This window comes from Carassius carassius, chromosome 7 (genome assembly GCF_963082965.1).
Source record: "Carassius carassius chromosome 7, fCarCar2.1, whole genome shotgun sequence".
NCBI classification, from domain to species: domain Eukaryota; kingdom Metazoa; phylum Chordata; class Actinopteri; order Cypriniformes; family Cyprinidae; genus Carassius; species Carassius carassius.
In genome coordinates this window covers 9,157,189-9,182,722 of record NC_081761.1, presented here as the reverse complement: position 1 = coordinate 9,182,722, position 25,534 = coordinate 9,157,189, and the positions used below count along the sequence as shown (strand labels likewise).

Below are 25,534 nucleotides of genomic sequence, written 5' to 3'. Positions count from 1 at the left end.
GTGTGTATACGTAATCTTCTCTAATCTGGTGGTCATTAGACAAGACATCATCAGTTCCGCATAGTTCTGCTCAAAGGCCACCAGGCTGATTAATTACATTGTATCTGTCAGTATGTGTGTGTGTATGTGTCTGTGACCTAGGGATCACCCCATAGCAGTCATTCACAACTTGTTTGTTTTAAAGAAAGAATACATCGTATTGCAGGAGAAAACTGATCCAAAATCTATAGAATTTCTTGCGATTTATTTAGTAATTCCCATAAAGAGCAAATCAGATAAATGGCAAGCAATGCATTTAAAAGACATATACCGTAATATACTGTATATTTCCATGGTTTTCACCGCTATATAAAAATATGCCACATATTTGTACTATGTGTATTTTAAGCGTACACTACAAATCAAACATTTTTTAAAGTAGCATCTCATACTCATCAATGCTGCATTTATTTGATCAAAATACAATAAAAACTAATATTTTCCTTTGTGATGCTTCAGAAATCATTCTAATATGCTGATTCGGTGCTCAGGAAAGATTTCTTATATCAATGCTAAATTATTGATTATATAATTTATATATTTCGTATATATTTTGCATGTAATATATGACATATATCTGATTTCTGTATGGGGGCATTTAGAGTTAAGTGCTTTTGCTATTCCTTGTGCTTTTGGTAATTGCTATTTGGTATTGTATGTATGCACATGATTGCACTTCAATTTAAGTTGCTTAGGTAAGAGAATGCCTGCTAAAAATATTTTAAAGCTATGCCAGAACCAATTATACTCCAAACAAATTGTACATTTTTGTTCCATCTCTGCATGAGCCGAACTGGATAAAGAGCCATTTTAGAGAACAATGATATGACTAATGAGTCCACTTCCAAAATGTTAGAGGACAAATGCATAGAGATTTCAGGTTTATTTTTGTGGTGTAGTGTTTGCTAAAGCACTGGCGATATGCATGGAAAACTTTCAGCATGAATGGGAGTAAGACGGCTGTGTGTGTGTGTGTGTGTGTGTGTTTTGGATGGGGGTCCTATTGCATTATCATGCAGGGCACATGCGAGTAATGAGACTCTGTTCTGATAGCCTTGTTTTGCTGGTTGGATTTATTTAGTAGTTTGTATTTATATATTTTCTTTAATGCCTGAGAACAGTCATTTGCAATTCCATGCATGTTGTGTCTGGTACACAGCCATTATGTGTCATTATGCTTTATCAGTCTTCTTTTCCATATACATACAAATAATTATCTTTTTTCACTCCCTTTCACTATTTCAGGAGCCACAAACTACCGTGATCCACAACCCAGTGGACAGAAACAAGGTAATTTGATGCATTTTTGTTACCGAAGGTCTATTGAAAATAGCAAAATCCAGTGTCCAGTCTGAAGGTGATTCACATGTATTCTTTCAAATTTCTCCAGGAGTCTACAGAGAGTGCCAACACAACTATCGAGGACGAGGACCTTAAAGGTAAAGCTTGGCGTTTCCATGGCCGTGTGTCTGCCTGTAGATGTGCCATTTGTTGCTGTCTTCCCTCCTCAATATGTCTTCCATCTGTGCTTTTCCTCGGTCATATGTACACTCTTTCTTGTTTATTTTCCCCAACGAATTTGTATTGCTCGTTGCAGCCATTCTCTCCTTCCCTTCATTCTTCGTTCATTTCCCCACTTGAGGGTGTCTGTTTCAGTATTTCTTGTCGAGTGTGCTATTTAAAAAAATTCTTCTTTTTTCGTTTGTCCTGCTCCTGTTGTTTCTTCCTCTCATTGGTTCAATGTACAGCCAGACGCTTTGGAAACCTCAGCATTAATTCAATCTGGCAACCTGCGGGCGGCCCACAAAACTCTGAGCCCAAGCAGGTGCCCAACTCCTCGGTGCAGAGTAAGTCCGTAATGGGCAGGAGACAAAATCACTCCGTCCTCCCCTAACGTCGTTTAAATCCCTGTATGAACCAGAGGCCCGTCAACAAATCAATTTTGCCCTTTTAAGGATACTTTTTAATTGACAACTCCAAACTTCATTCCTCATCAATGCTCCAAATGTTTTAATCCATCCAGCTGTTTCTATCAGACACATGTCTGTGTCTGTCTATTCTTCACGGACTGTGCATTTAAGGCCAAGAATATCACATATATCAACAAAAGTTATAAAGAACACATCAAACTCTTATTTAGCCTAGCATTGAAACCATTTCATTCATCTGGTTTTCAAGTAAAAAAAACACCATATCCAGTCTGTGAAGGAGAGGGAGACATAGATGTGTGTAGCATGTTTTAGAAAGGCCTGATGGATTAAAAGCAAATCTCTGAATCAATAGAGAGATGCTCAGGTCGATGGGAAATTAGGTTTTAATGTGTAAGTACCAGAACGTTCTTTCAGTGTGCTCTTCATGAAAAGACACCCTCTCACTGTCTCGATGTGGAGAGAAAGACTAGCGCTCTTCATTCTTGCCAGGAAACCACCTGCCTGCCTTTTAGCTCTCTATAGGTGCTTGAGACCTTCCGGTTGAACCCCTAACAAACCTCTTCTCACTGAAAAGACTGTTTAGTTGAACTTTGCCCCTGCCTCCTAGGACTAGAGTCTGTATTATCCTGTATTGCGCCCAACATTCCTAATATGGAGAGATCCACTGCACTAGGAGTGTACTTGCTCTGGTATCCCATCCTGCTCCATGCCCGAGAGCATGATGTTTGCTCCTTCTGTTTAGTATCTCTCCCCATTCCCACCAATCTATCCTGAAAAAAATAAAATAAACTAGATGTATATTTAACAAATAGACCCGCTTTGGATTTTTTAAGCTCAGTGATACGGAATGGACCTAAACCAGTATTGAAAGGACAATACGTGTTTTCCAACATCAGATTCTGTTTGCAATTTATGTTGACATGACAATGAGACAAAAAGCATGTTGTCTAGATTCTGTGTTTCACATGATGAAAAGTAAATATTTTTGATGTTATTTTAGGGCTGTCAATAGATGAGAAATATTCATTGAATTGAATGCACAGTTTTCTGATTAGTCAAATGAACTGCAGTTAAACATTTAAATGAATTCAAATACATTTAGAAATTAATGTTAAATGTTTAATGCATTAATCCCACTAACTGGCAGCCCTGATTTGTTTCAATATTGTAATTATTATTATTTTTTTTTTTACGAAAAAACATTCTGATATCTTATGAAACACAGAGGAGAATGGTGTTTCCACATATGCTAACAGCGACATTATGCTGAATAATGGAAATGATGTTGAAAAAAGGCCCCATGTTATAAAGCATGTCCATTGTAAGAGAAAACATGCATTAGATGGAATGCTTTTCTTCAGAAAAGTAAAGTCCTCTTTTTCTCATTTGAAAGCCGCAAACCCTTTTCCATCTCATTTGTCATTCAGTGCCTTCCGGGCGAAAGACCATTCCTTTTTTTCTTTTCATCTATTAATTTGCAGGCACCATAAACTCAGTGCTGGAGAATGAGTGATTTAATGATATAATTAATATTTCACATTAAATGAACTGTTAAATATTAAAAGTACAAAGTACATTTAACGTCTTTTTGCCCGGTGGGCTGGAGTTATTATGTCATCATCAGTAGACGTAGATACATTGCACTAGTTTTATTTGGTGCTTTCATAAGAAATTGCCTTTTTGACCAATTATGAGCCATCTCTTTGCTGTCCCTTAGCTTGCCAAGTTATCAATAAAGGTAAATTGAAACTTTGATACTTTGAATGAAAGTGTTGCCTGTGATTTTCTACCAGTAAACACTGCTCATTCTGAAACTCATCGTAGAAGTACTAGGAATACGCTTTCCTTTGGGTGGCCTTTGTTTATCGAGTGTCAAAATTGCCTCTTGTTAATAATAAAGAAAACGGAATAGTCATTATATAAAATTCACACAACCTCTATGTAAGCCAATTAGGGCTGGGCGATATAACCTCTTCTAAAATCTTATATAAATCTATATATCTCAATATTTACAGAATGTATTTGATCTGAAATGGCTCGGAGGATGGAGTTTTTTCTGTCACACTTTATTCACCCAACTCTCACCATTAAAAAAACATTAACTCTGATTTTTGCCTCAAACTCCTAATTTGCTGCTTATTAATAGTAAGAATATGTGCTTTAATAAACAGCCAATATGTTAATAATAGGCATGCTAATAAGCAACTAATAGTGAGAATCGGCCCCCTGTATTAAAGTGTTACCATTTTTCCTTTTTAGTTAAAGTTTGTTAAATGTTTATAGAAGTAGTCATGTCCAGTTTTCCATGGTTTTTCACTAAATGAACAAGAAAATGTATATTTAAATGCATTTGTAAACTAATACATTACCTATATTTACTATGCCATGCAGGAACATAAGTAAACATGAGTGTTGGCGCAAAAGAATCATTCAATCAGTTTTGAATTGATTTAATGAATCAATGAAGCAAACGTACCAACAACATTAATGAAGTTTAGATACAAATTTCTGAGAGTGTAGTCAAAAACCTTTTGTGAAACAGACTGTTTAAGAAGTGTAATGGCCAAAGAAAAAGTGCTAATTACGATATTTATGATTAATTGCTAATATATCGCCCAGCCCTGAAGCTAACTAAAACCTACTAAATGATAGAAGCTATAAAGTAAATTTTGGCTGGTGCTTTCTAAACAAAGGTTTGCATTTTGTGGTTTGCATAAATTCAGACAAGTTTTGAAATGAGTTGTTGAATAATAATATTGGTCCTCATGCTGCGAGGGTGTCTGACTCACTCGCTAGACATCTCTGTGTGTTTCAGCTCGAAAGCAGGAGATCATAAAGGTGACTGAACAGCTGATTGAATCCATCAACAACGGAGACTTTGAGGCTTACGCGTGAGTGAATGGACAAACCTGTTGCTATGACAACCACAGTCCCCTTACGAACACAAATGCATTTCTTTATTTTCTCTTGATTACTGAGATTATATTTAATAGTCACCTATATTTATATTTAGATCCAAGCCTCACTTGATTACAGCTTTTGATTGTTAGAAATAGGAAGACTTCTATTGCTTTTTTTTTATTTTACCAATGTCTGCACACAAATTAAGACTTTTAGCTTTACTTTCAACTCTTTATCTCACAGAAAGATTTGCGATCCTGGTCTTACTTCCTTTGAGCCAGAAGCTTTGGGAAACCTGGTGGAGGGGCATGACTTCCACAGGTTCTACTTTGAGAATGGTAGCTAGATCAATATCTTTTCCCACTCAAAACTTAGAATATAGTTTTACAACAGTATTTTTGATCACCGTATTTCTTTGTCATCTCTTTTAGCACTGTCCAAAGGTAATAAACCTGTACACACTATCCTGCTGAACCCCCACGTGCACCTGATTGGGGAGGATGCAGCATGTATCGCATACATCCGCCTGACCCAGTACATGGATGGCAGTGGACTGCCACGCACCATGCAGTCAGAGGAGACCCGCGTCTGGCACCGCCGAGATGGCAAATGGCTGAACATACACTTCCATCGCTCTGGAGCCCCCAGTGTGCCCATCAAGTAAGACTCATAGAGCGTCCCTAATGTTCATGATCATTTAATTTGAAAAGGCTTCTGCAGAGTCTGACCTTTGAAGAAATCTAAATTTTAAACACATATACTTTTATTCAGCGAGGATGCATTAAAGGGATAGTTCACCCAAAAAATTAAATTATTTCATTATTACTCACCCTCCTGTTATTCCAAACCTGTAAGACTGGGCTTCATCAATACATTTTTTTTTAAATTTGTGTTGCAAAGATGAATGAAGGTCTTACAGGTTTGGAACGATATGAGGGTGAGTAAAGGGGTCATCGTATGCAAAAAATACACTTTTACATGTTGTTTGAACATGAATTTGTGTTGGCAGTGTTGGCAATCCACTCTATAATTATAAAAATCCACCCAGTGCTTTGTTTTTTTTTAAATTCCAATAATAACAATCCCTTTCTCAGATCAGGCTGTTCTGAGATTCTTGGCAGAGTGTCCAAAGTCCCTTTCAATGAAAGTCTGTTCACTCAGCGGCCATATTTATGCCTTGAGGCAGCTCAAACAAGACCAAGTCCTATCTAAATTAATGGATTAATCCTGAAATCTCAAAAACTGCTCGTGTTAAATGTTAAATGAACTGCCCCATGAATGTTGTTTCTTATGCTCAAATAGCATTAAAAAAAAAAATTCTGACCAGCCAATGCGCATGCATAGTTCCAACGCACTTATGACTGCACATACACAATGCATTACATTTGTTTTTGAAGGAAATGTGCCCCCCAATCTCCTTAATGTGTTTATGTTCTCGTGAATCATTTGTGATCCAGCTTCACCTCCAGAGGAAGTGAATAGTTTTATGAATTTTTGCAAACTGCCTTTCCCAATAACATGCTAGTTAGCAAGTTCTGCTGCTAAATGCGGCTAAAATTTACAGTTTCATGAGAACAGCTCGTCACCAGGCGGCAAGGAAGTCGACCGGAAGTTGAAGTCGGCCGCGTGCCGCCATCTTGTAGCAGAACTTCACTTGCGTTAGCATTCCCATTGACTCCCATTCATTTTGGCGTCACTTTGACAGTGAATAACTTTACATCTGAGGCGTTTAAAGACATTTATCCATTATTTATTTCTAAAAATACACGACAATGTATAAAGGGCTCCATTACCTTCTATGTTACATTATGGCCCCGTAGAAACAGTTTTTGTAAAAATAGGCTAACGATTGCGTCATAACCACTCGACTCTCTGTTGCATTACCGTACAGACAGGAAGAGAACCTCGCAGGCAATTAACTTAATATGGCGTACTGGCGTTACATTTTAAAATACTATACAAAATAATTAATCAGAATACTTACTCCTGCTCACTCACGCCAAAAAACTCCCCGCTCAAGCTCGCCGTCTCTGCAAGATTAACGATGGCAGTTTGCACGCACAGCTACTAGAAGATTTACATCTGTCAGACAGGTTGCTGAGGTCATCAAGCTTAGTTTGAGTCTGCGCGTCAGAAACGGAAGTGCTAAAAAACGCTAAAAATGGGCTTCACTTGTCTCAATTGAGTTCCAATGGGGTCGCTGTGTCCATTTCTTTTACTGTCTATGCTCGTCACTCCATGGAAAGAAAGGGCGTGGTGAGCAGAGCTCATTAGCATTTAAAGGGACATGCACTGAAACGGGTCGCTGTGAACAGAGCTGTTTTGATAGGGTAAAAAGGGTGTTGTTTTACACTACCATTTAGAGACCATAAAGAATCTACTTGTGGAAAATTGGCATCCGATGACACCTTGGATGACAGAATTTTCATTTTTGGGTGAACTTTCCCTTTAAATTGATCATAAGTATAAAATGTTACAAAATATTTCTATTTTGAACAGAACAATTGTTTTTAACATTCATAGTAATAAGAAATGTTTCCTGTGCACCAAATCAGCATGATATAAAGATTTCTGAAGGTTCATTTGACACTGAATGAAAGTTATGCCTGCTGAAAATTCAGTTTTGCCATCACGGGAATAAATTATATTTTAAAAGTATTAAATACAAAAACAGTTATTTTAAATTGTAATAAAAAAAAAAAAAAAAAAAATTAATAGTAGTGTTTATTTGAGGACACATATTCAGAACTATGACCGGTTATTGCTCCTTGTGGCTTATTTTGGCAAACTGAAGAAATATCACATTATCATTACTTTGTAATTTGGTGGGATTTGCTCATTCTAATTTAATATCATGCTTATTTCTAAATGTTATCGATGTGTGTTTGTTTGTGTGTATGTTTTATAGTTAATGGAATATTAAGCTTCAATTTTTCCCAAATGAGGAGAACCCATCAGCAAAAACCCAACTGTCTGTCAGTCAAGCTGGGGTAGTGTCTTCTAAGCCCAACAACCACGCCCCTCTCCCCTCCCTCCTCGAGGGTCGTTTACATGTTATCGCACATGGACCAGATAGTTCAAACATTTTGCTAAAGGTCATTACCTACACCAAAACATGTGGGCCATTCGCATATATGGACATTATTTAAAGGAGTGTATTTTTAACATTTTATTTGCTGTTTCTTTTTTTAAGCTGTTTTGGTATGCATTTTAAATGTATAGATATGTAAAGAGAATCACCTTTCCCCAAGTCTGTACTGTATTTTTATGTCTATTTATGTGTGTGCAATATATAAATTTTTGAAAGATAAGAATGTTAATATTGAGCTTGCTATTGTTCTGGTGATTTACATATGTCGTGATCGTTCAGATAAATAATTATAAAACAAAAATCTTTAAAAAAAAATAAGAAAAAAAATAAGAAACTTTTAAAAATACGTACTTTAAATTATGGCTTACGGCTAAATTAAAAATTTTAGTAAATGCTGTCAAAAAGCTTTGTTTATATTCACTAGCTTACAATGTTTGGCTCCTTAAATTCTGATTTACTTTGTTTGAATTAAGAGAACTGCAGTATACTAATATGAACTGTAAGTTTACCTTTATGTCATAGAATACGAGAAAAAAACAGATATCAAAGAAATGTAGCATATATGATACATCAAACATTGACAAGCACTGGGTAATGCATGGAGGACTTCTTTTGTTTTTTTTGAGTGGCCATGCTATAATTTGTTTCTTTTTGCTCTTGTTTATGTTGTGTAATTCATGGTTTCCTTATCAAATTGTTTATTTCTATCAATATCATAAGGATCTGATGTGGTAATAATAATCATCATTATGACCCAACATATCTAGAAGTATCACTCTACTTTCAGATTGACGTAGCTTAATTTTACTTATTGAGTGGCTGTGAAAATATTATCCTTTGACTTTATATCATGGCTGTATGAGAAAAAGAAATACAAGTAGCTTATGAGAAACTACATGTATCACTTTCACACATATTTTAGCTTTTTATTTTTCCCAACATTATTTTTGCCCATGGCAAGAGGAGCGGAATTGAGCCGAGCCTGATTTACAAGCATGCACACTGCCCCTAGTGGCGACTCTGTGCGCCACTCAATCGGAAGATGATGTCAAAGGCGGCGATTACGGAATGGAACGGTCTTCCTTGAGGATAAACCTCACCACTACTGGACTATGCCAACACCTTGCTTTCCGTTCTCTCCGTGTTCCTTTTTCTCTTCTTAAAGACATTTCCTCTGCTGATACTTACAGAACCTCAACGCCAATATGAGGATGTGAACGACATAATTTGTTGCAATGGTGGTGCTAGCAAATCACCATATTTAATGAAAAATACAATAAAGGTGTGATATGTACTGTAAGCACGATGTCATGTTTCAGATTTTTCTTTGCACACAACCATTAAATAATGAACGTAGTGTGACACTTATACACTTTTATTCTCTTTTCAGCCATATACACACACTGCAGCAAAGGTATAGTGTTTAAATGTCTTTTTTAAAAGTCATACAGTAAACTAATACATGCCTTTATGGATAGATATTTATGTACTATATATATATGCATATTCTTATCTCCACAGACATAGAATGCGGATTCTGTAAATCAAACATGGGCCAGTCACAGTGAAAGTAGTAGCAGTGTTCAACTTAATGACATTGCTTAGTTCAGAGGATGACTTTTGAAATGCTGTTCCAGGGCCAGTTTCCCCAAATGCAAATTATTATAAGGGGGGAAAGCAGAGCTGGCCTCAGACCAGAAGCAAAAAACAACCTCTGCTAACACAGCTGTATTAATCTGCAGTTAATAGGAAAAGTCATTTGAATATCACATGGTACGCTCTCCTTCCCAACAGTCTCAACTGAAGCCAACCTGTGATTTGGTGAATCATAAAGAAAATACTCCCACTTATGTATAATAAACAAAATACATCAAAATAAAACATTCTTTAAAAAAAAAAAAACATACATCCCTTATGCTCACTTCTGAAACCAGTACGATTTTAAAAGCATTCACCATCATAAATACCTCAGAGCAAGTTTCGACACATACTGATATTGAGCAATATGTACAGAACAAGATTAATATAATTTGAAAATAAAAATCACATTTCTGATTTAACACACATTCACTTAAAAACATACGTAAAGAATAAATTCAGATTGAAAGTTAAAAATAGATTAGAATATGTGTAACTGATTACTTGAATTTAATTCCACCTTTGCTTCCTGAGTCCCTCTCGAAACGCTTGCTAGAGTTTAAAACCATAAAGCGCATGTTAATGTGTTCTATTACAACAAAAAGCTGCACTGAAATGTGATGATGATAATGACGACTAGAATTGCTACAGATATCACAGACACAAAAAAAGGGAGGCGAGACGAAAAAGACTGACAGTCGTCTAACCACAGAAAGAGTCTGTTATTAATAAGTGACTGATGCTAGCTAAGCATGCCTGCTAATATCCTTACAGGTGGCTAATGTGATCTACTGTCATTTTAAAAATGCATATTATATATACTCTCCATGGATAGAATACACAGACACACGATACTTCAACAGCTGATAAAGAAGGCAAGAAGTTTTCAGACATCTCAACCATTGAGATCAAAAGAGCATGTGATGATGTGGTCTTTTTTTTCTCTCTCTATTGATAAAAATGTTTTTGGTTATTTTGATTTTTGTGTGTGTGTTCATTGGTGTTATAACTAGGGATAGGAAAGGAAAGGAAAGGAAAGGAAAGGAAAGGAAAGGAAAGGAAAGAACACCATTTGGTCACAATGAAGGACAGAAACACTTGTGGTAAACTAGGGAAAATAACGAGAGAGTAAATATTGTCCATTGACAAACTGGGCAAACATCCAGTTTGACTGGACAGGAAGACTGGAAGTGGCAGGAGTGAAGTGCACTCTGGGATAGCATGAGCATGGTGCATAGGAGTGGTTAGGAGAGCAGACAGGCTCAAAGAGAGGAGCAATGGAGATAGGGAGAGGAAAATGAAGGGGAAAACCCATCACTCAGACTTCTCCGGCTTCCTCCTCCTCTTCGTCTCTGTCGTTTTGGGCACAGTAGTGGTGAATGAGGTGATGGAGGTGATGCTGTAGGTTGTCATGGGGCTCAGACTGATCGTCAATCTGCTCCACGCACACCCGCTTCTGTCCCCCAGCATCCCTCAGTACTGATCTCCTGTGGGTCCTAGACTTCTGCATCCTCGTCCTGTGAGCGAGAAAGAAAGAAAGAAAGAAACAGGGTGATCAATGCTTTGATGTCTATTCCGAAAATTCAAAGTGAAAAACTCTTTTTGAGTGTACATGCAAGTGCACATATAAGATTCTTTGAAATTAGTGTGCATTCAGAAGACTGATAGGAGAAAGGAAGAAAAATATTAGAGAGAAATATGTAAAGACATGTAATGTTAGATATGTAAAGATTATTAACAAATATACACACACCAATGCCAAATATAGAAATTTAAAATTCCCAATTCAATCTCTTCAGAAGATTTGCATAAATATATTACATTCAGAACCAAACATTTGAGAAAGATTTCATGTTGTTTTTGGTTTAGAAATTAATACTTTTATTTAATAATGATACATTTTAATTGATCAAAAGTTAGACTAAAGTTTACTATTATGTACTAAATACTGTTGCTATGTTTTAATTTTAACAAAATTATTACATTTTCAACATTGAAAATAAAAGTTTATTGAGCACCAAATCTGCCTATTAGAATGATTTTTGAAGGATCATGTGACCCTGAAGACCTTGCCACCACAGGAATAAATACAATTTAAAAAAGTATTAAAATCTAAAAAATCTAATATTAAATTGCAATAATGTTTCATAATATTTCTATTTTTACTGTATTTTTAATCAAATAAATGTAGCCTTTGTGAGCATTAGAGGCATAAAAAAACATGCTGACCCCAAACTTTTCAAATTAATTTAGTTTTTTTTTTTTTTTTTACTTCTATTTGCCCCCATACACGCACACACCATGCCTGTCTCTCAAACCTCCTGATCACAGATCCATCAGGCTGCTGTATTTCCTGCTCTACCACTTGAGGAATCTGCACCTTCCTAAAACCTCCAAAGTAGCTTAGAGCCTGAGGGAATGAGGCACACTAAATTATATATTATAAATTATATTATAATAGTCAGAACAGCTGTTAGTCACAGATGTAATTACTTTCTCAGGACCAGCCATGGCATTTATATAATTATGTCACAGGTTTCTGGTTGCATAACATAAAAAGGTGATAAACTGGAACAAACTCTGAACGAACTTTTGGTTAGAAAAAATAATATTACAGGCAGTGGTAATTCTGAACTTTTCCTCATTAAAATTACCCTAATCTTTCAAATCTTATTGTTTTATAGATGTCAGAAATGAGTGTTGTGATTGGCAGCTCACCTGGGTGAAGTCCCCCCTGGCTGAGGGCAGGTCTGAGGCAAGACAAGGATCCCCCTCATGCTTTTCTAGCTGTTCTCCATGTACCATTGTCATCTGGACCACCTGTCTGACCTCTTGACCTAGAGAAGATTCACCCTTTGAAGATGACATGCCATCTTGCTCATGGAAAGTCACCTGAAATTAAATAAAACATTTAGAAAGAAATGGCAATATTTTGATTATTTGATTTCATTCAACTTAGAATAAGTTGATTTAGTTTTAGTTTTAATTTCATTACATGATTAAGTAATCAAAGCATCACACACCTCTGTCTGATGTCCTTCGCTCTTCAGTACTGTCCTTTTTTTTACTTTTGAGTATCCATCTCCTGGTGCCACATTGACAGGCTGCTGGGGGGAGCCCTCCATCCTCACCTGCTCTGTCTCCACCCCATCAGATGACACACATCGTCGAATGACCTTCCTGGTCACCTGAGAAGGTGAGAGAGTAAGATAAACAAATTTGTATGTATATGACGTATTTAGCATGAATCCATTGTTGATCAGTCGGATGGATGGAAGAAAGGAAGTGTAGATAGATGATTGGATGAAAGAGTGAATGGATGTTTGGATAGATGCAAGGTTTTATAGATGAGTATGGACTGAATAAGTGTATGAACGAATGAATAAATGAATGAATGAAAAGGTGAATGATGGATGGAGGGATGAAAGGGTGAATGGATGAAAGGGTGAAAGGATAGATGATGATGGATGGATGGATGAAAAGTTAAATGGAAGGATGGATAGATGGTTGAATGAATGAATGAATGAATGAATGAATGAATGGGTAGATGGATGCAAGGGTGGGTGGATGGATGGATAAAAAGGGCGAATGGATGAATGAATGGAAGGATGGATGAAAGGGTGAAAGGATGTATAGATGAAAGGGTGAATTAAAAAGAATGAAAGGACGAAAGAGTGAAAAGATGAATGATGATAGATGAATGGATGAATAAAAGGGTGGATGGATTGATGGATGGTTGAATGAATGAATTAATTAATGGTTAGATGCAAGGGTGGATGGATGGATGAAAAGGTGAATGGATGGATGAATGAATTAATAAAAGGGTGAATGGATGGATTGATGGATGAATTATTGAATGGGTGAAAGGATGGATGGATTAAAGGGTGAATGAATGAATTCATTCATTAAATAATAAAAGGGTGAATGGATGGATGGATGAATGAAAGGGTGAATTGAAATAATTAATGAATGAAAGGGTGAATGGATGGAAGGACATATGAATGAATGAATGAATGAATGAATGAATGAATGAATGAATGAATGAATGAATGAAAGGGTAAAATGATGGATGGATGAAATGATGAATGAATTAATGAAAGGGTGAATGGATGATGGATGAAAGAGTGAACTGATAGAATGAATGAAAGATAGGGAGAATGGATGGAAGGATAGATGAATGAAATAATGAAAGCGTAAAAGGATGGATGGATGAATGAATGAATGAAACAGTGAATGGATGGATAAAAGGACAGATGAAAGGATGGATGATGGTTGGATGAAATGGTAAATTGAAAGAATGAATGAATGAAATGATGGATGGAGGGATGAAAGGGTGAATGGGCAGAAGGATGGATAGTAGGATGAAAGGAAGGGTGGATGTCTGTTGGAGGAACATCAAAATAAAGTGTTAGCCGACTGACTGGTAGCTGACATGTAATTGTAAAGTTACAAGTAGATATCTAGATGTGAACTTTCCAAAAAGTGATTCCAATGATGGATGAATGGATTAAAGGAAGGATGAATTGTAAAATGGACAAAGGGTAGATGGATGGACTAAAGGGTGAATGAATAGATGGTTGGATTAAAAAATGGATGAATGGATACATGGATACTGCATATATTGGATGATTACCTTCTTCACAACCAAGTTTCCCTGTGCATCTGTGTATTGCTCTTCTGTTACAGTCTGTGGAGGAACATCTAGAACATCATCACCCTGTAGAAGAAACCAGACACTTAATCATTACATTTCAATGTTTAAAGCAGTGTTCACCATAAGAGGAAACAGCTGCCCTGGCTTCAAGTAAAGGTTAGGGTTAGCATAAGAGGAATAATAAAGAAATAATTTTGAAAATATCCATCCAATATAGAAAGAAGCACACTTCCTGTAGAAGTTGTCCATTTTATGTTGATTAAGTGTCAACAACAATATAATACAATGCAGGGGAGATCATAAGTGTGTTCTTAGCTTAAAATGGAAAACTTCTACTAACAATCGAGGAGCAGGGAGGCTAAGTAACAGCTGAAAATGCAGGATTTTAAAATCAAAACCATTTCCAAAATAAATCTTAGAGCTACATGAAAAACCATCACACAGCTTGTTGGGAAGGGGTTATTCAATAAGCCTAGGCCAAAGCTGTACACAAAATGTATGTTAAGAAACATTGCAACTATCACACTGAACCAGCAATCTTCAGTCATCTGAATTCAATCACCTGAATAATTATTCTCCTTCGCACCACTCTGGTGGTCACCACATCCTCATCAGAGCTATCCGACAGCACACCTAATGCCTCATCAATCTCCTAACCAAACAGTGTGTATGAAAAATCAGGCAATAATTTAAGATTGAAATGTACACGAAATGTATAATAAAACATAAATAAATCTGAAAAATGAATGCAATGCTGCCACATAAGATAAAACAAGAGTTTGATAATCAAATCAATAACATCAAAATTAATGACAATTCTTGATCAAAACATCAAAGAAAAATGACAGAAAGGGCAACAAAACAAGTTTAAGTTGACACAACATGCACCATTTTTAAACAGATTTCTTGTAAAAAAAACTGCGTGGTAAGAAAGTTACTTAAAAACCAGCAATCAGTTGCTTAGTTGTTAGTGTAAATATCTAAATATGAGTAAATATAAACTGGTTATTTACATTATGATATAGTTATTTCTCACTTGCAAAATCCTGCATATTTAGTATATGACCTTACAATGTCATAAATGTAGTACATGCATAAGTACTGTTTGAACAAGCTGACAGCAATATGATGGTGTTAAGGCATGAATGTGACTAAATCACTTTTTTTATTTTTGCTTGAGCTAAAGGTTTTTCAGGTTTTAAAATCCACCTTATTAGCGAAATTGTTAATTCAAAGAAACCAAACACCATCCCTTCAGCAAACTCATTCAGCAGGAAATGGATTAAGGTAGCTCAGAGAAGGATGGGTGGAAGGGGAGGTCATGCTGAGGATCCTTACCCTCCTCAGATCATCATCATCATCATCATTATACTCAGCCCCTCCTCGAGGAGGAAGTTCCTGAGGAGTTTGTGCAGATGATTCCAAACTTTTCAGCTGACATGGAAAGTAAACGTCTTTTTCCTCAGCATCATCATTAGGTTCATGGATAATGTTAGAATCCCCCAAATCTTCACTTTCTGATGACCTGATTGACCAATGGAGGCTCTCATGGGATGACTTATATCCTGAGGGACTTCTGACATTTGGTTGTTGTTGTAATTCATAAACAGTAGACCTTAAGACTTTATTACTCAGCGCCATGGCTCCTTTCCCAAGTTCTTCTTCTGCTTCAGAATAGTCTGAGGTAGTCTGTTTGCAGTCGAAAAAAGTCTCAGGATCAGACTCATCATGTTGTTGATCAATGCTTAGAAAATCTTTATGTTTTGCTTTATCAACTTTTTCAGGTTTTGGCACATCGGTGACTTTATTTACATTTTCACTCAGTTCAATTTGAGATTTAGGTGACTCAATTGATGCTTTTTCAACCATTGATTGCTGCTTCCCTATGAATGTGTCTTGGGATGGACCAAGAATTAATGAAACGGTCATCTCGGAGCTGAATGGTAGATCAGACAATGGTTGTTCTGGTTGAACTGTTTTCGTAAGTTCCTCAAGCTCTGAATTCATACTGAAAACCAAGGGTTCAGAAGAGTCAGAAAGACAACGGGCAGAGTGTTTTTCCTCTGATTTTTGGGATGTTGCACCAGACATAACTGAGTCTGACAGCAGTCGTCTGGAATCTTTGGAAGTTAAGGTCTTGTCTCTGCCATCCCGTGAGAGTGGCAGAGCTATTACTTCCTCCTGGGAAACAGGTTCCTTAAGTGCTGGTTCTATGTTCAGAGTGAGCATCAAAGGTTTGGAGGACTCTGAGAGACACCGGTCAATATGCTTTTCTTCTGAATGTTGGGTTGCACTAGAAATTATTGATTCAGACTGCAGTCGTCTTAAACCTTTGGATACCACTGCCTCCTGTGAAACAGTTTTCTTAATAGATGCTAATCCAAGTTCAGAAAACTTCTCCCTAAAGTCAAAATGTGGACGAGTTATGACTGTTTCTGGTGTTTGTGGACTGAGGTCAGAATTACAGAAAGGGGAAGTTTCACTCAGCTGTGGAGTTTCACTTTGAATCCACATGTCCGAGTCGGTCTCTGATTGGAACCACGGTTCTATCTTAAAGTCATGACTGCCATCTATGAGAGGTTCAGTAGTTAAATCCAATTGTGTACATACTTTTCCCTTCTCATGACTATATTCATCTTCCTGATCACCACAATGGTCTGCAAAGGTTTCTGGCTTTTGCTCTGGAGACTCTAATAGTTGCATAAGTTGTTCCTGGGAATCAGTTTGTTGGTCTATCCTAGGATCAACTTCAGGCTCTGAAGGTTGTTGTGGGGAGCTGTTGGTATTATATTGTTCTTGATTTAAAATTGTGACCTTGTGATAGGTAGATGACGGCAGTAATGAAGAGTCAACTGTAGGAGAGGATTCAACAAAATTTTGCTTTTCTACTCTATGGCTTTGCAATGATGGTATTGGATCCAAATCACTAAGCATTTCTGGGGTAAGAAAGACCTTATCTGATTCTGGAGAGCCCTTAATGAGGTCTGGAGTCAATCTCCAAACCTCTGGATTCACTTCAACACTGTGTGAGACAGCTTCATCAGCCTCTCTTTCAAGAGCATGAGGGGAAAATGAAGGACTAATATTTTGGCCTACTATTTGATTGCTCTCAGCAACCGATATATCAACTTCAAATGATTTGCTTTCATGACATGAAGAAGACTCCATGGTGTCATTAGATTCAAAGTTAGGCGCTTCTACTAATTTTTCATTGCCTTCTAAATCACTTTTTTCATATACAGGTGACCCTTGATCAAGACACACAGAACTTTCATCTTGATACTTTTGCTCTTGGAGTTGCGTTGTTTCTTCTTGACTCTCTGGTGAAGTGTGTTGCAGTAGGTCGGGTACTGTGTGTTCTGGGTCAACTGATGGCAAAACTGAATTTTCACTTGAAGAAAATCTCACAATAGATACCTGACTGAAATCAAAGACATTCTGAGAAGCCTTTGTTGATCGTTGTTGGAATTCTGACTGACTGTTCAAAATGATTGGTGATGATGAAAGACAAGCATTTTCATGGTCAGAAAAGTCACACTGAGCTTGAATTTCCTCCTCAGATTCAGCAGAAACCTATAGGATAAATTATATGAGGTATGGAAAATATGACAAGGGAAAAGAGATGATATTGAAGGGATACTTCAATAACCAGAGAGAGACAAACACCAAACTAAAACAGCACATGCAATGATCATGAATTCAGTTTAAAAACATATCCATGTAATCATTTATTATTCAGTAATCAGTTCCTGTGGAAGGTTTCTTGGTGTTCACACATTCGGGACATGACCCTCTTATAATGTTTCAAAGGCACAATGCCATGAACTTACTTCTTCATCTGCATCTTCCTTTGTAGATTCTTTTTTGACCTCTTGAAACAGCCATGGATTGGTGAAGCTATCCCTAGGAGATATTGAGAGTGGAAAGTGAATGACCAGGAGGTGCAATACCAGAAGATTAACTGAATGCTTTTGATAATGTAAACATCACTGTAAAAATCAATCCATGTATCACTAACTGGATGATCTCCAATTCTTCTATCATATCCCCATGAATGCTCTCTGAATTGGTGTTTGCCATTGTTTCAGCCCACGATGGAATGTCAAGAAGAGAGGCCACAGATAAGTCTTCTTCTGACACAGCTGGAGGATGTCTTTGTGAAGTCTCCACTCTCCGCACCACCTGAAGACTGTCACCATCCTCTTGGACTGAGGAGAGAGCTACAAAAGACAAAATATTCACTTTGACAGTGTAAAGCCTACTACTTTTACTTCAAGACTTGCTTTTTAGGATCTAAATCTTGTATTTAAGATCTAAATGTAAAATAAGAATGTGCTGAATGTCCTACCTTCACTGTGGTCCAGTGTCCTTTCAATCTCTGCATATGTTCTTGAGGTTTGCTCCTGAACTGACTTGTGCATTTGGATCTCAATAAGATGGACAATGTCCATGCGGTTTATTTTAGTCAGTCTTTTAATCAATGTATCTTCTGTGGAATTTGAGATATAATCAGAAACTATCAATTAAAATGGACTTGAGCATTGACTGTTAAAAGAGTAAATAAGAACAGGATTTACCAGTTGCATGCTTTCCTTCTCTCTCTACCCAGCGCTGTAAAAGAGCATGACTCTGCTCTTGTAGTGAATTCGGGTTTTCAACACGCACTTGCTGAATCTCATCTTCGTTAAACTCCAACTCTTTGGCCAGCTCTGAAAATATATTATTGTATAAGCTGCTAAAAAAGAAACAAATCCATTTATGCATAAACATTGTGTTTTTCTTTCTTTTTAAACACTTTAACACGTTTTTTTTTCCTTCTTATTTTTGGAAGAAAAATGGTGCTCTCTTGCCCCAAGGATGTTATAATTTTGTAAGCAGTTGCCACAGTGTTGCTGTGCTGTTGCTACAGTGTTCTGGGTGGTTTTTAGTATTTTATTATGTGGTTAATAGGATGCTCTGAGGGGTTGCTATGGTTTTAACTGCCACAAAGTCTATTATGATATCTGATAATGTAATTTTATGTAATGTAAGAAGTAGTTGATGATCTGACTACTTGAAAGTGATATACTCACCTGTCCAACTAAAACCTAGAAGGTCAGCAATGATGGCCAAAGTCTCTTCTTTCCTATCTGCATCATCATGCCAGTCCACTGTAAATATCAGTCAGAGTATTTTCATTAATACTTAATGAAATGCATTCAAACACACACACACACACACACACACACACACACACACACAGCAGTGATAAAACATTAAATTCATTTTCATTTCCGATATAAACTAAATACACTATTTTAATTATTTTTGTCTTTATATTATAGGATGTGCACTAAAGATACATGAGATATCAATCTATATAAATGTGTGAGTTGAGTTGTATGTCTATAGATAATTTATTCATTTAAACCTCTAACAGTGGGATCAAGAAATGTTCACTGAAGCTAGGTTGGACAACATGGTGACTGAAGATCTGTTGAAATAATATATGCCATAACATTCTTTAAAAACTTTTTACACAAAAAGAGCCCTTGTCATGGTTGTTTTATTATTCATAAGAGGAAACGTGAAGTAGTTAGCATGCAATGCACAGGAAACTATTTTTAGCAAATACATGTAGACAATCAATCTTGAGATTTCAATTTTCATGTACACACTGATACACACAAATTAATAAAACATGACATAAATAGTCACAAAACATGACACAAAAACAGACATACAAGAAAACATTGTGATGAGACAAAATACAGCACAAAACACAAGACAACACAGAAAATCAAAGGAAAAGAGACTGGCATGGAGCAAATTTGGGATTAAGCAATACAGGGGGCAAGTGCCAAGTAAAGGTACCTTTACTTTGGTCTGGGGTAGTGCTGTCTGAGGTTCTCTGCATCTGTGTCTCCACACAATCTTCCCAGTTGGGCCTTGACTCAAAGACATCATCCCCTACAGACGGGGGTCGAATTGCTTTCAAACTAGTTTCTATCCCTAACTCAACAGAGGCTCTTTCTCCTTTGGTTTTATCTTGCTCTGTGCTCCTTGAAGAATCCGAATCCTGAGAGAATTCAGCAGGAAGTTCAGGTTGACTGGATACAGCATACTGTAGGGTAGGAGACTGTGTCGGTGAAACAGGCATCTGGGAGGATGAAGTATTTGGTTTGGTGTAGCTGCTGTCTATTTTAGTGTGATCATCCATAACAGACACTGACCATTCTGAGTCACCAATATCTTCTACAGATTTAGACCTTTGATTCTGTTCAATGGAGTCCCCTTGTCCTAAAACTTGGTCAAAGCTGGCTGCTTTTACAGCTATTTTTGGTTTAGATGTTGTGTCTTCAATTTCAGCAACAAGGTTCTTGGATGGAGTGTGCATTGAAGGTGATGTCTGGAATTGCTGTTGAATAACAGTATGAACTGAGACACTAGGGGAAATTGTAGATACTTGGGTGGATATAGTCATTTCAACAACAGAATGCTGTTCATCTTCCACTGAAGAGTCAGAGGATTCCGGGTCTTGCTCAGAATAAACTGTTCGTGTTACTGTATAAGCGGCAGTGTCAACATTCGGTATTAATGTGTCTTCACAGATTCCATTATCTTTTGTGGGACTCTTTGGTTCACTTTGGATAGGAAAATCATTCTGTTCAGGATATTCTGGTTGAAGACTTTTGGTTCCAGTTTTACTAAAGTCATCAGGTTCCTCAGTAAGTCTGTCTTGATGAACTAAACCATCTGTAGGCATCTCAAATGAAGTTACTGCAACAGACTCACTAGCACTGAAATTCACTTGCTCAAATTCTTCACTTGGGTCTTCATTTATTGGAAAAAAGGCTAACCTTTCTTCTTCCTCCTCCATGTTCATTTTGGTCATGTCAATAGCACCACCTCTGGTCATCTCAAATAGCTTTCCCTCTTGGAAGAGGAAAGGATTTGGTGTCCCCTCTTCAGTAGGAGTTCGTCCTGGAGTTGTGTCAGGTGTGGTTCCATGGGAATATCTGTCTATACACAAAGCAAGTATTTTCTGCTCTTCAGCCTCAATTTTTGCATCAAATGCCTCATCGTCTTCCACTTCAGCACTCCAGGGAACCAAGTCTCTTGGAATAGGCACTGGGATTTCTTCTGGCTTCTCTTCATTGTCCTTTTGATAAATACATAAATCTGGCTGGGATTCATCCTGCACTTCCTTTGTGACAGTAGCAGCACCTACATTGTCGATGGGAGAAAGAACTTTTTCAGAAGTTGTGCTCTGATCAATAGACATAGAATCAGCATCACCATCCTTCTCAATGCCCATTTTGCTCTCTGCTGATGTAATAATGAGATCCTCCTTAGTTGTAGTCTCTTCTATCACTATACTATGGTACTCTGAAGTTAACGGTTCATAGTCTTCATCCTCGTTCTCTATATGCATTTTTATAGATGGTCTGTCTATGCATGCCTGTAAATCAACAATCTTTAAATGAGTATGTTCCTCCTCAATTTTATCTGTGGTCTCTAAAACCTCAGTGGTTTCTTCTGAGACCTTGTAAGTTGATTCATCCAACTCAGGACTGTCATAATCATCATCTGACAAAGAGGAATGCAAAGGTAATACCGGGCCAGATTCAACAGAGTTCTCCAAGTACTGCTCTTCTGATGTTATGGTTAACATTGTGTTGAAGTCTAGTGAACTTTTATGTGGTGACAGCACTTCTTCCTCTTTTGTTTGTTTAGAACCACAATCAAAATCAAAATCAAATTTTACCTTTTTGACTTTTGCATCCTTTTCCATTTCATCAAATGTTTTGATCTTTGCAGCCATCTTAAACATCTCTTCTTCTGGAGTGAATTGCCTTTGTAAAGCATCAAAGTCATAAAGATCCTCACTGTCAATCACCTTTTCTTTTTGCTCCAGGGTCATGGGAATGCACTGCATATCTAAGGTCTCCTGGGAACCTTGGGATGACTCACTTTCTAAATAAATTTTTTGTTTAGAAATTATTTCTTTTTCCCCGGAGTCAGAAATGAAAGCCTGACTTCTTGAGAAGACCCTTTCAGATTCTTGACCAGTGGGACTTCCCTCTAAAGAGTCTTGACATGGGGATTCCTTGATTGGGCTTGGCTCAATAGAGTCTGGGGATTTTTGGGATGATCCATCTTCTCTGATGGGAGTAGTCTCAAGCGAGTCTGTTCTACAGAGAGTTTTAGTATCACTCATGGTTGCAGGCTGCAGAGAATCCAAACTAGAAGGTCTCTCTGGTACATCTTGACTGTGATGGCTATATTGTGGTATCTTTTCAGAATCAGTAATTACATCTGATTTTATCATCTTCATGCTATCTTTACAGGTATAACTACTTTTCATATCAGGTATTGATATTTCACCCTCCAATTTCATAACTTGGATTATATTTTGAACTACTGTCTTTGAATTAGCAGAGGATGGTGACTCAATATTGGTGGATGGAGAAGATGATTCGATCTTAGAATCATAAGGTAATTCAGTCTTGCTTTTAATGGAGGTTACTGAATATAATTCACTCTTGTCACTCTCTGCTCTTTCATGTGATGTCAAACTTGATTGGTGAGTAGTCTCCTGACCCCCTGGATATTTGTCTTCTGTTTCTTTAGTAGTTGTACTGGAAGAAAAAACAAGGACTTCAGGCCAGTTTTGAGGGGTTTCAGCAAGTCCCTCATGCTTCTCACTATCACCTGTGCTGGAGTGAGGAGTCCTTGTACCTATACTATTGCCAGGAGAGTCTGCCAAGGTCTCGTGTTTGTCACTATCAGGACTTTCTTCCAATGCTCCATCAAGTATTTCACTTTGACATAAGGGTTCACTTTGCACCATCGCAGTAGCAAATGCAGTGATTATGTTTGATTTACTTGGATCCACTGCTGCCTGGTTTAGCTGCTCCTCATCTTCCAAAGAAAGGCCATCACTACACATTAAATAATGTTTACTTGCTTTACCTGAAGTTCGCCTAAAGCGCAGATATTCAGGATTTTCCTCAAGTTCTGCCTTAATATCTGCACTGAAATCCTCTGATGGTTTCCTGTCTGGGCTGATCTGAGGTTCCACAGACAATCTCCTGTTATCTTCATAATATATTCCCTCATGTATCAACAGCGGGTCTTCGTTACTTAATAGATCATGACATATTTGTTGTTCCTCAGTTTCTGGTTCCTGAGGTGGTTTTCCATTTTGGTAATTTGTTGTATGTTTACTGAGCAGGTCTTCTGGAGAACTTTTGTCTTCAAAGTTAAAGATAATGTTGGGTACAGCTTGATCACCTTTGATTTGGATAATCGTCGGTGGTTTTTCATGTACTGCTTCACCATCATCGATCATTGGTTTATGATGAATTGTGTTTTGGTCAATATGTGATGATTCTTGAATGATCTTGTTTTTTACTACATTTTTTTCTTGTAAATACTGGGTTGATTCTGTAATTTGGTTATCATATATTGGAAGAACCTGCATCATATCAGAATTTGCTTCAGAGGATATAGTTGTAATTGCCCTTCCTTTTAAATGTTGAGTTGATGCTGTCATTTGGCTATCATATGTTGGGGTAATCTGCACCACATTAGAACTTGTCATTTCAGAGGTTACAGTTGTAATTGTCCTTTCTTGTAAATGTTGAGTTGGTACTGTCATTTGGCTATCATATGTTGGGGGAACTTGTATCATATCAGAATGTGCTGCTTCAGAGGTTACAGTCACAATTGCTTTATGTTCAAAAAGTCCAGACTTGCTTTTCGATGGATCCTGGCCAGTCTGAAAAGCCTTCATCAGCTCTCTTACAGACATAGTTTCCTCTAGCTGTTCCGTCTGTGACTTTGGGGATCTGAGGGATTTTGGTGGAAGACTGGCTGATTTTTCTGTCTCTGTGACATATGGCTTACTCTGGGAAGTACTCACTTTTTGGGATTTACACTTTTGACTGTCCACCTTATTCTCTTCTTCAACCTTCTTCTGCAGTTCCTTAACCCTGTCCTTAATGGATCCAATCGGAGTTTCTACAACTCTAGGAGACACAGGAACAGGTCCAAAGACAGGTTCAGATCCACCGATAACTGCATCTTCATCAAGAGACTCCTCAGACTGACTCCTACTCATCCTTTCCAAGTCATCCTCTGAACTGCCGCTTGCAAACTCCCTCTCTTTACGCTTTTTCCTGGCTGGCTTTTTGATTTTTGCTGGACGGTGTTTACCACATGTCACAACAACCTCTTTAAAACTTTCTTGAACACTATCCACATCTTGTGAATCATTAAATGGTACAGGCGGTTCCTGCAGACACTGTTCTAAGTCACTGCTGAGATATGAAATCATACCTGAAATATCCCTCTGAGGAGGAGAACTGGATATAATGTCTCTTGCGATTTGAACTTCTTGAACGAGTGACTCTTGGATTTCAGTGATATTTTTGGTTATGGATTCCTCAACATCTGTCAAACTGAGAAGTACCCACTCCTCATCGTCAATCTTTACAGATCTCCCAATAGCACTTTCCCCCTTCGTGTCATCCGTTGTTCTTTCACGAAGAAGCTCTTCTACCTTCTCTAAGTTCTCTTTCACTTTTTCAACAATTTCAAATGGCTCATCCATTTCCTCATCCCCAGCTTTGTCTGATCGCTCTCCGGCGCCAGAGGAGCACGATTGTTCTGACTTTTCAGAGGTCAGAAGGACTGACACTTTAATCAGGTCCTGCTTCATTTCAGAAACCTCTGAAAGTATATCTGGACTTGCGAGTGTGGCAGGATCATGTATGATTTGCAGCATGGAAAGCTCTGTTGACTCAGATCCATCATAATCTTCCATTTGAACAGCACAAATAGTTTGTAAAGAACAAAGGGGGAAATGAAGAGGACAAAATACATGGGAAAACTAGTCAGGGCAGGAGCAATACAAACTGTATTCAGTTCAGATGACGAGGAAACTACTTGACAGAATGAAGAACATTGCTAGATTTATCTAGATTTGGATCCAACGGATTTGGGAAGGCATGGGAGCAGTTAAGCAAAGCAAATGAGAATTACTAAGTGAGGGCAGGAAATGGGCAGGAAATAACTTGCTTAAACATGTTATATTGATTCAAGTATCCACTCATACACTTACACAAGAGGGAAAGTATAAAGAAAACAAAGGATAATTATACAAAAACCTGTGCACAAAGAACAAATGAGGAAAGTAATCATAACACAGAGTGGAGCTGTACCAATGAGGCATCTCAAGATTGTTCTCGACATGAAGAACTCATGTCAACACAAACACAGATAGCATTTCAAAAC

General features: G+C 37.4%; 2 protein-coding genes across 13 annotated transcripts in view; one reads left to right on the top strand and one right to left on the bottom strand.

The window, feature by feature from the left end:
* Positions 1-9,262, top strand: part of camk2d2 (calcium/calmodulin-dependent protein kinase (CaM kinase) II delta 2) — a 40,631-nt gene extending 31,369 nt beyond the window's left edge. For 4 of the 11 annotated variants that reach the window (XM_059553747.1, XM_059553745.1, XM_059553746.1 and 1 more), the window contains 8 exons: positions 1,285-1,329; positions 1,430-1,478; positions 1,788-1,886; positions 3,688-3,708; positions 4,786-4,861; positions 5,115-5,209; positions 5,303-5,531; positions 7,780-9,262. In XM_059553747.1, coding sequence (XP_059409730.1) covers positions 1,285-1,329; positions 1,430-1,478; positions 1,788-1,886; positions 3,688-3,708; positions 4,786-4,861; positions 5,115-5,209; positions 5,303-5,531; positions 7,780-7,783 — 618 coding nt within the window. In that variant the 3' untranslated portion in view covers positions 7,784-9,262. Of the gene's footprint in view, positions 1-1,284; positions 1,330-1,429; positions 1,479-1,787; positions 1,887-3,687; positions 3,709-4,785; positions 4,862-5,114; positions 5,210-5,302; positions 5,536-7,779 lie in introns of those variants that run through there. The other 7 variants (XM_059553753.1, XM_059553752.1, XM_059553750.1 and 4 more) reach the window with 3 other exon arrangements.
* Positions 9,263-9,321: 59 nt separating this feature from the next.
* ank2a (ankyrin 2a, neuronal) overlaps positions 9,322-25,534 on the bottom strand; it is a 65,268-nt gene continuing 49,055 nt past the window's right edge. Inside the window, exons 39-51 of one of the 2 annotated variants that reach the window (XM_059553740.1) lie at positions 22,673-25,057; positions 20,108-22,525; positions 19,327-19,404; positions 18,832-18,963; positions 18,603-18,743; positions 18,273-18,474; positions 18,085-18,157; positions 14,817-14,906; positions 14,234-14,317; positions 12,624-12,788; positions 12,319-12,492; positions 11,919-12,010; positions 9,322-11,117 (exon numbers count right to left, since the gene is read on the bottom strand). In XM_059553740.1, coding sequence (XP_059409723.1) covers positions 10,919-11,117; positions 11,919-12,010; positions 12,319-12,492; positions 12,624-12,788; positions 14,234-14,317; positions 14,817-14,906; positions 18,085-18,157; positions 18,273-18,474; positions 18,603-18,743; positions 18,832-18,963; positions 19,327-19,404; positions 20,108-22,525; positions 22,673-25,057 — 6,233 coding nt within the window. In that variant the 3' untranslated portion in view covers positions 9,322-10,918. Of the gene's footprint in view, positions 11,118-11,918; positions 12,011-12,318; positions 12,493-12,623; positions 12,789-14,233; positions 14,318-14,816; positions 14,907-15,592; positions 17,828-18,084; positions 18,158-18,272; positions 18,475-18,602; positions 18,744-18,831; positions 18,964-19,326; positions 19,405-20,107; positions 22,526-22,672; positions 25,058-25,534 lie in introns of both variants that reach the window. The other variant, XM_059553741.1, reaches the window with a different exon arrangement.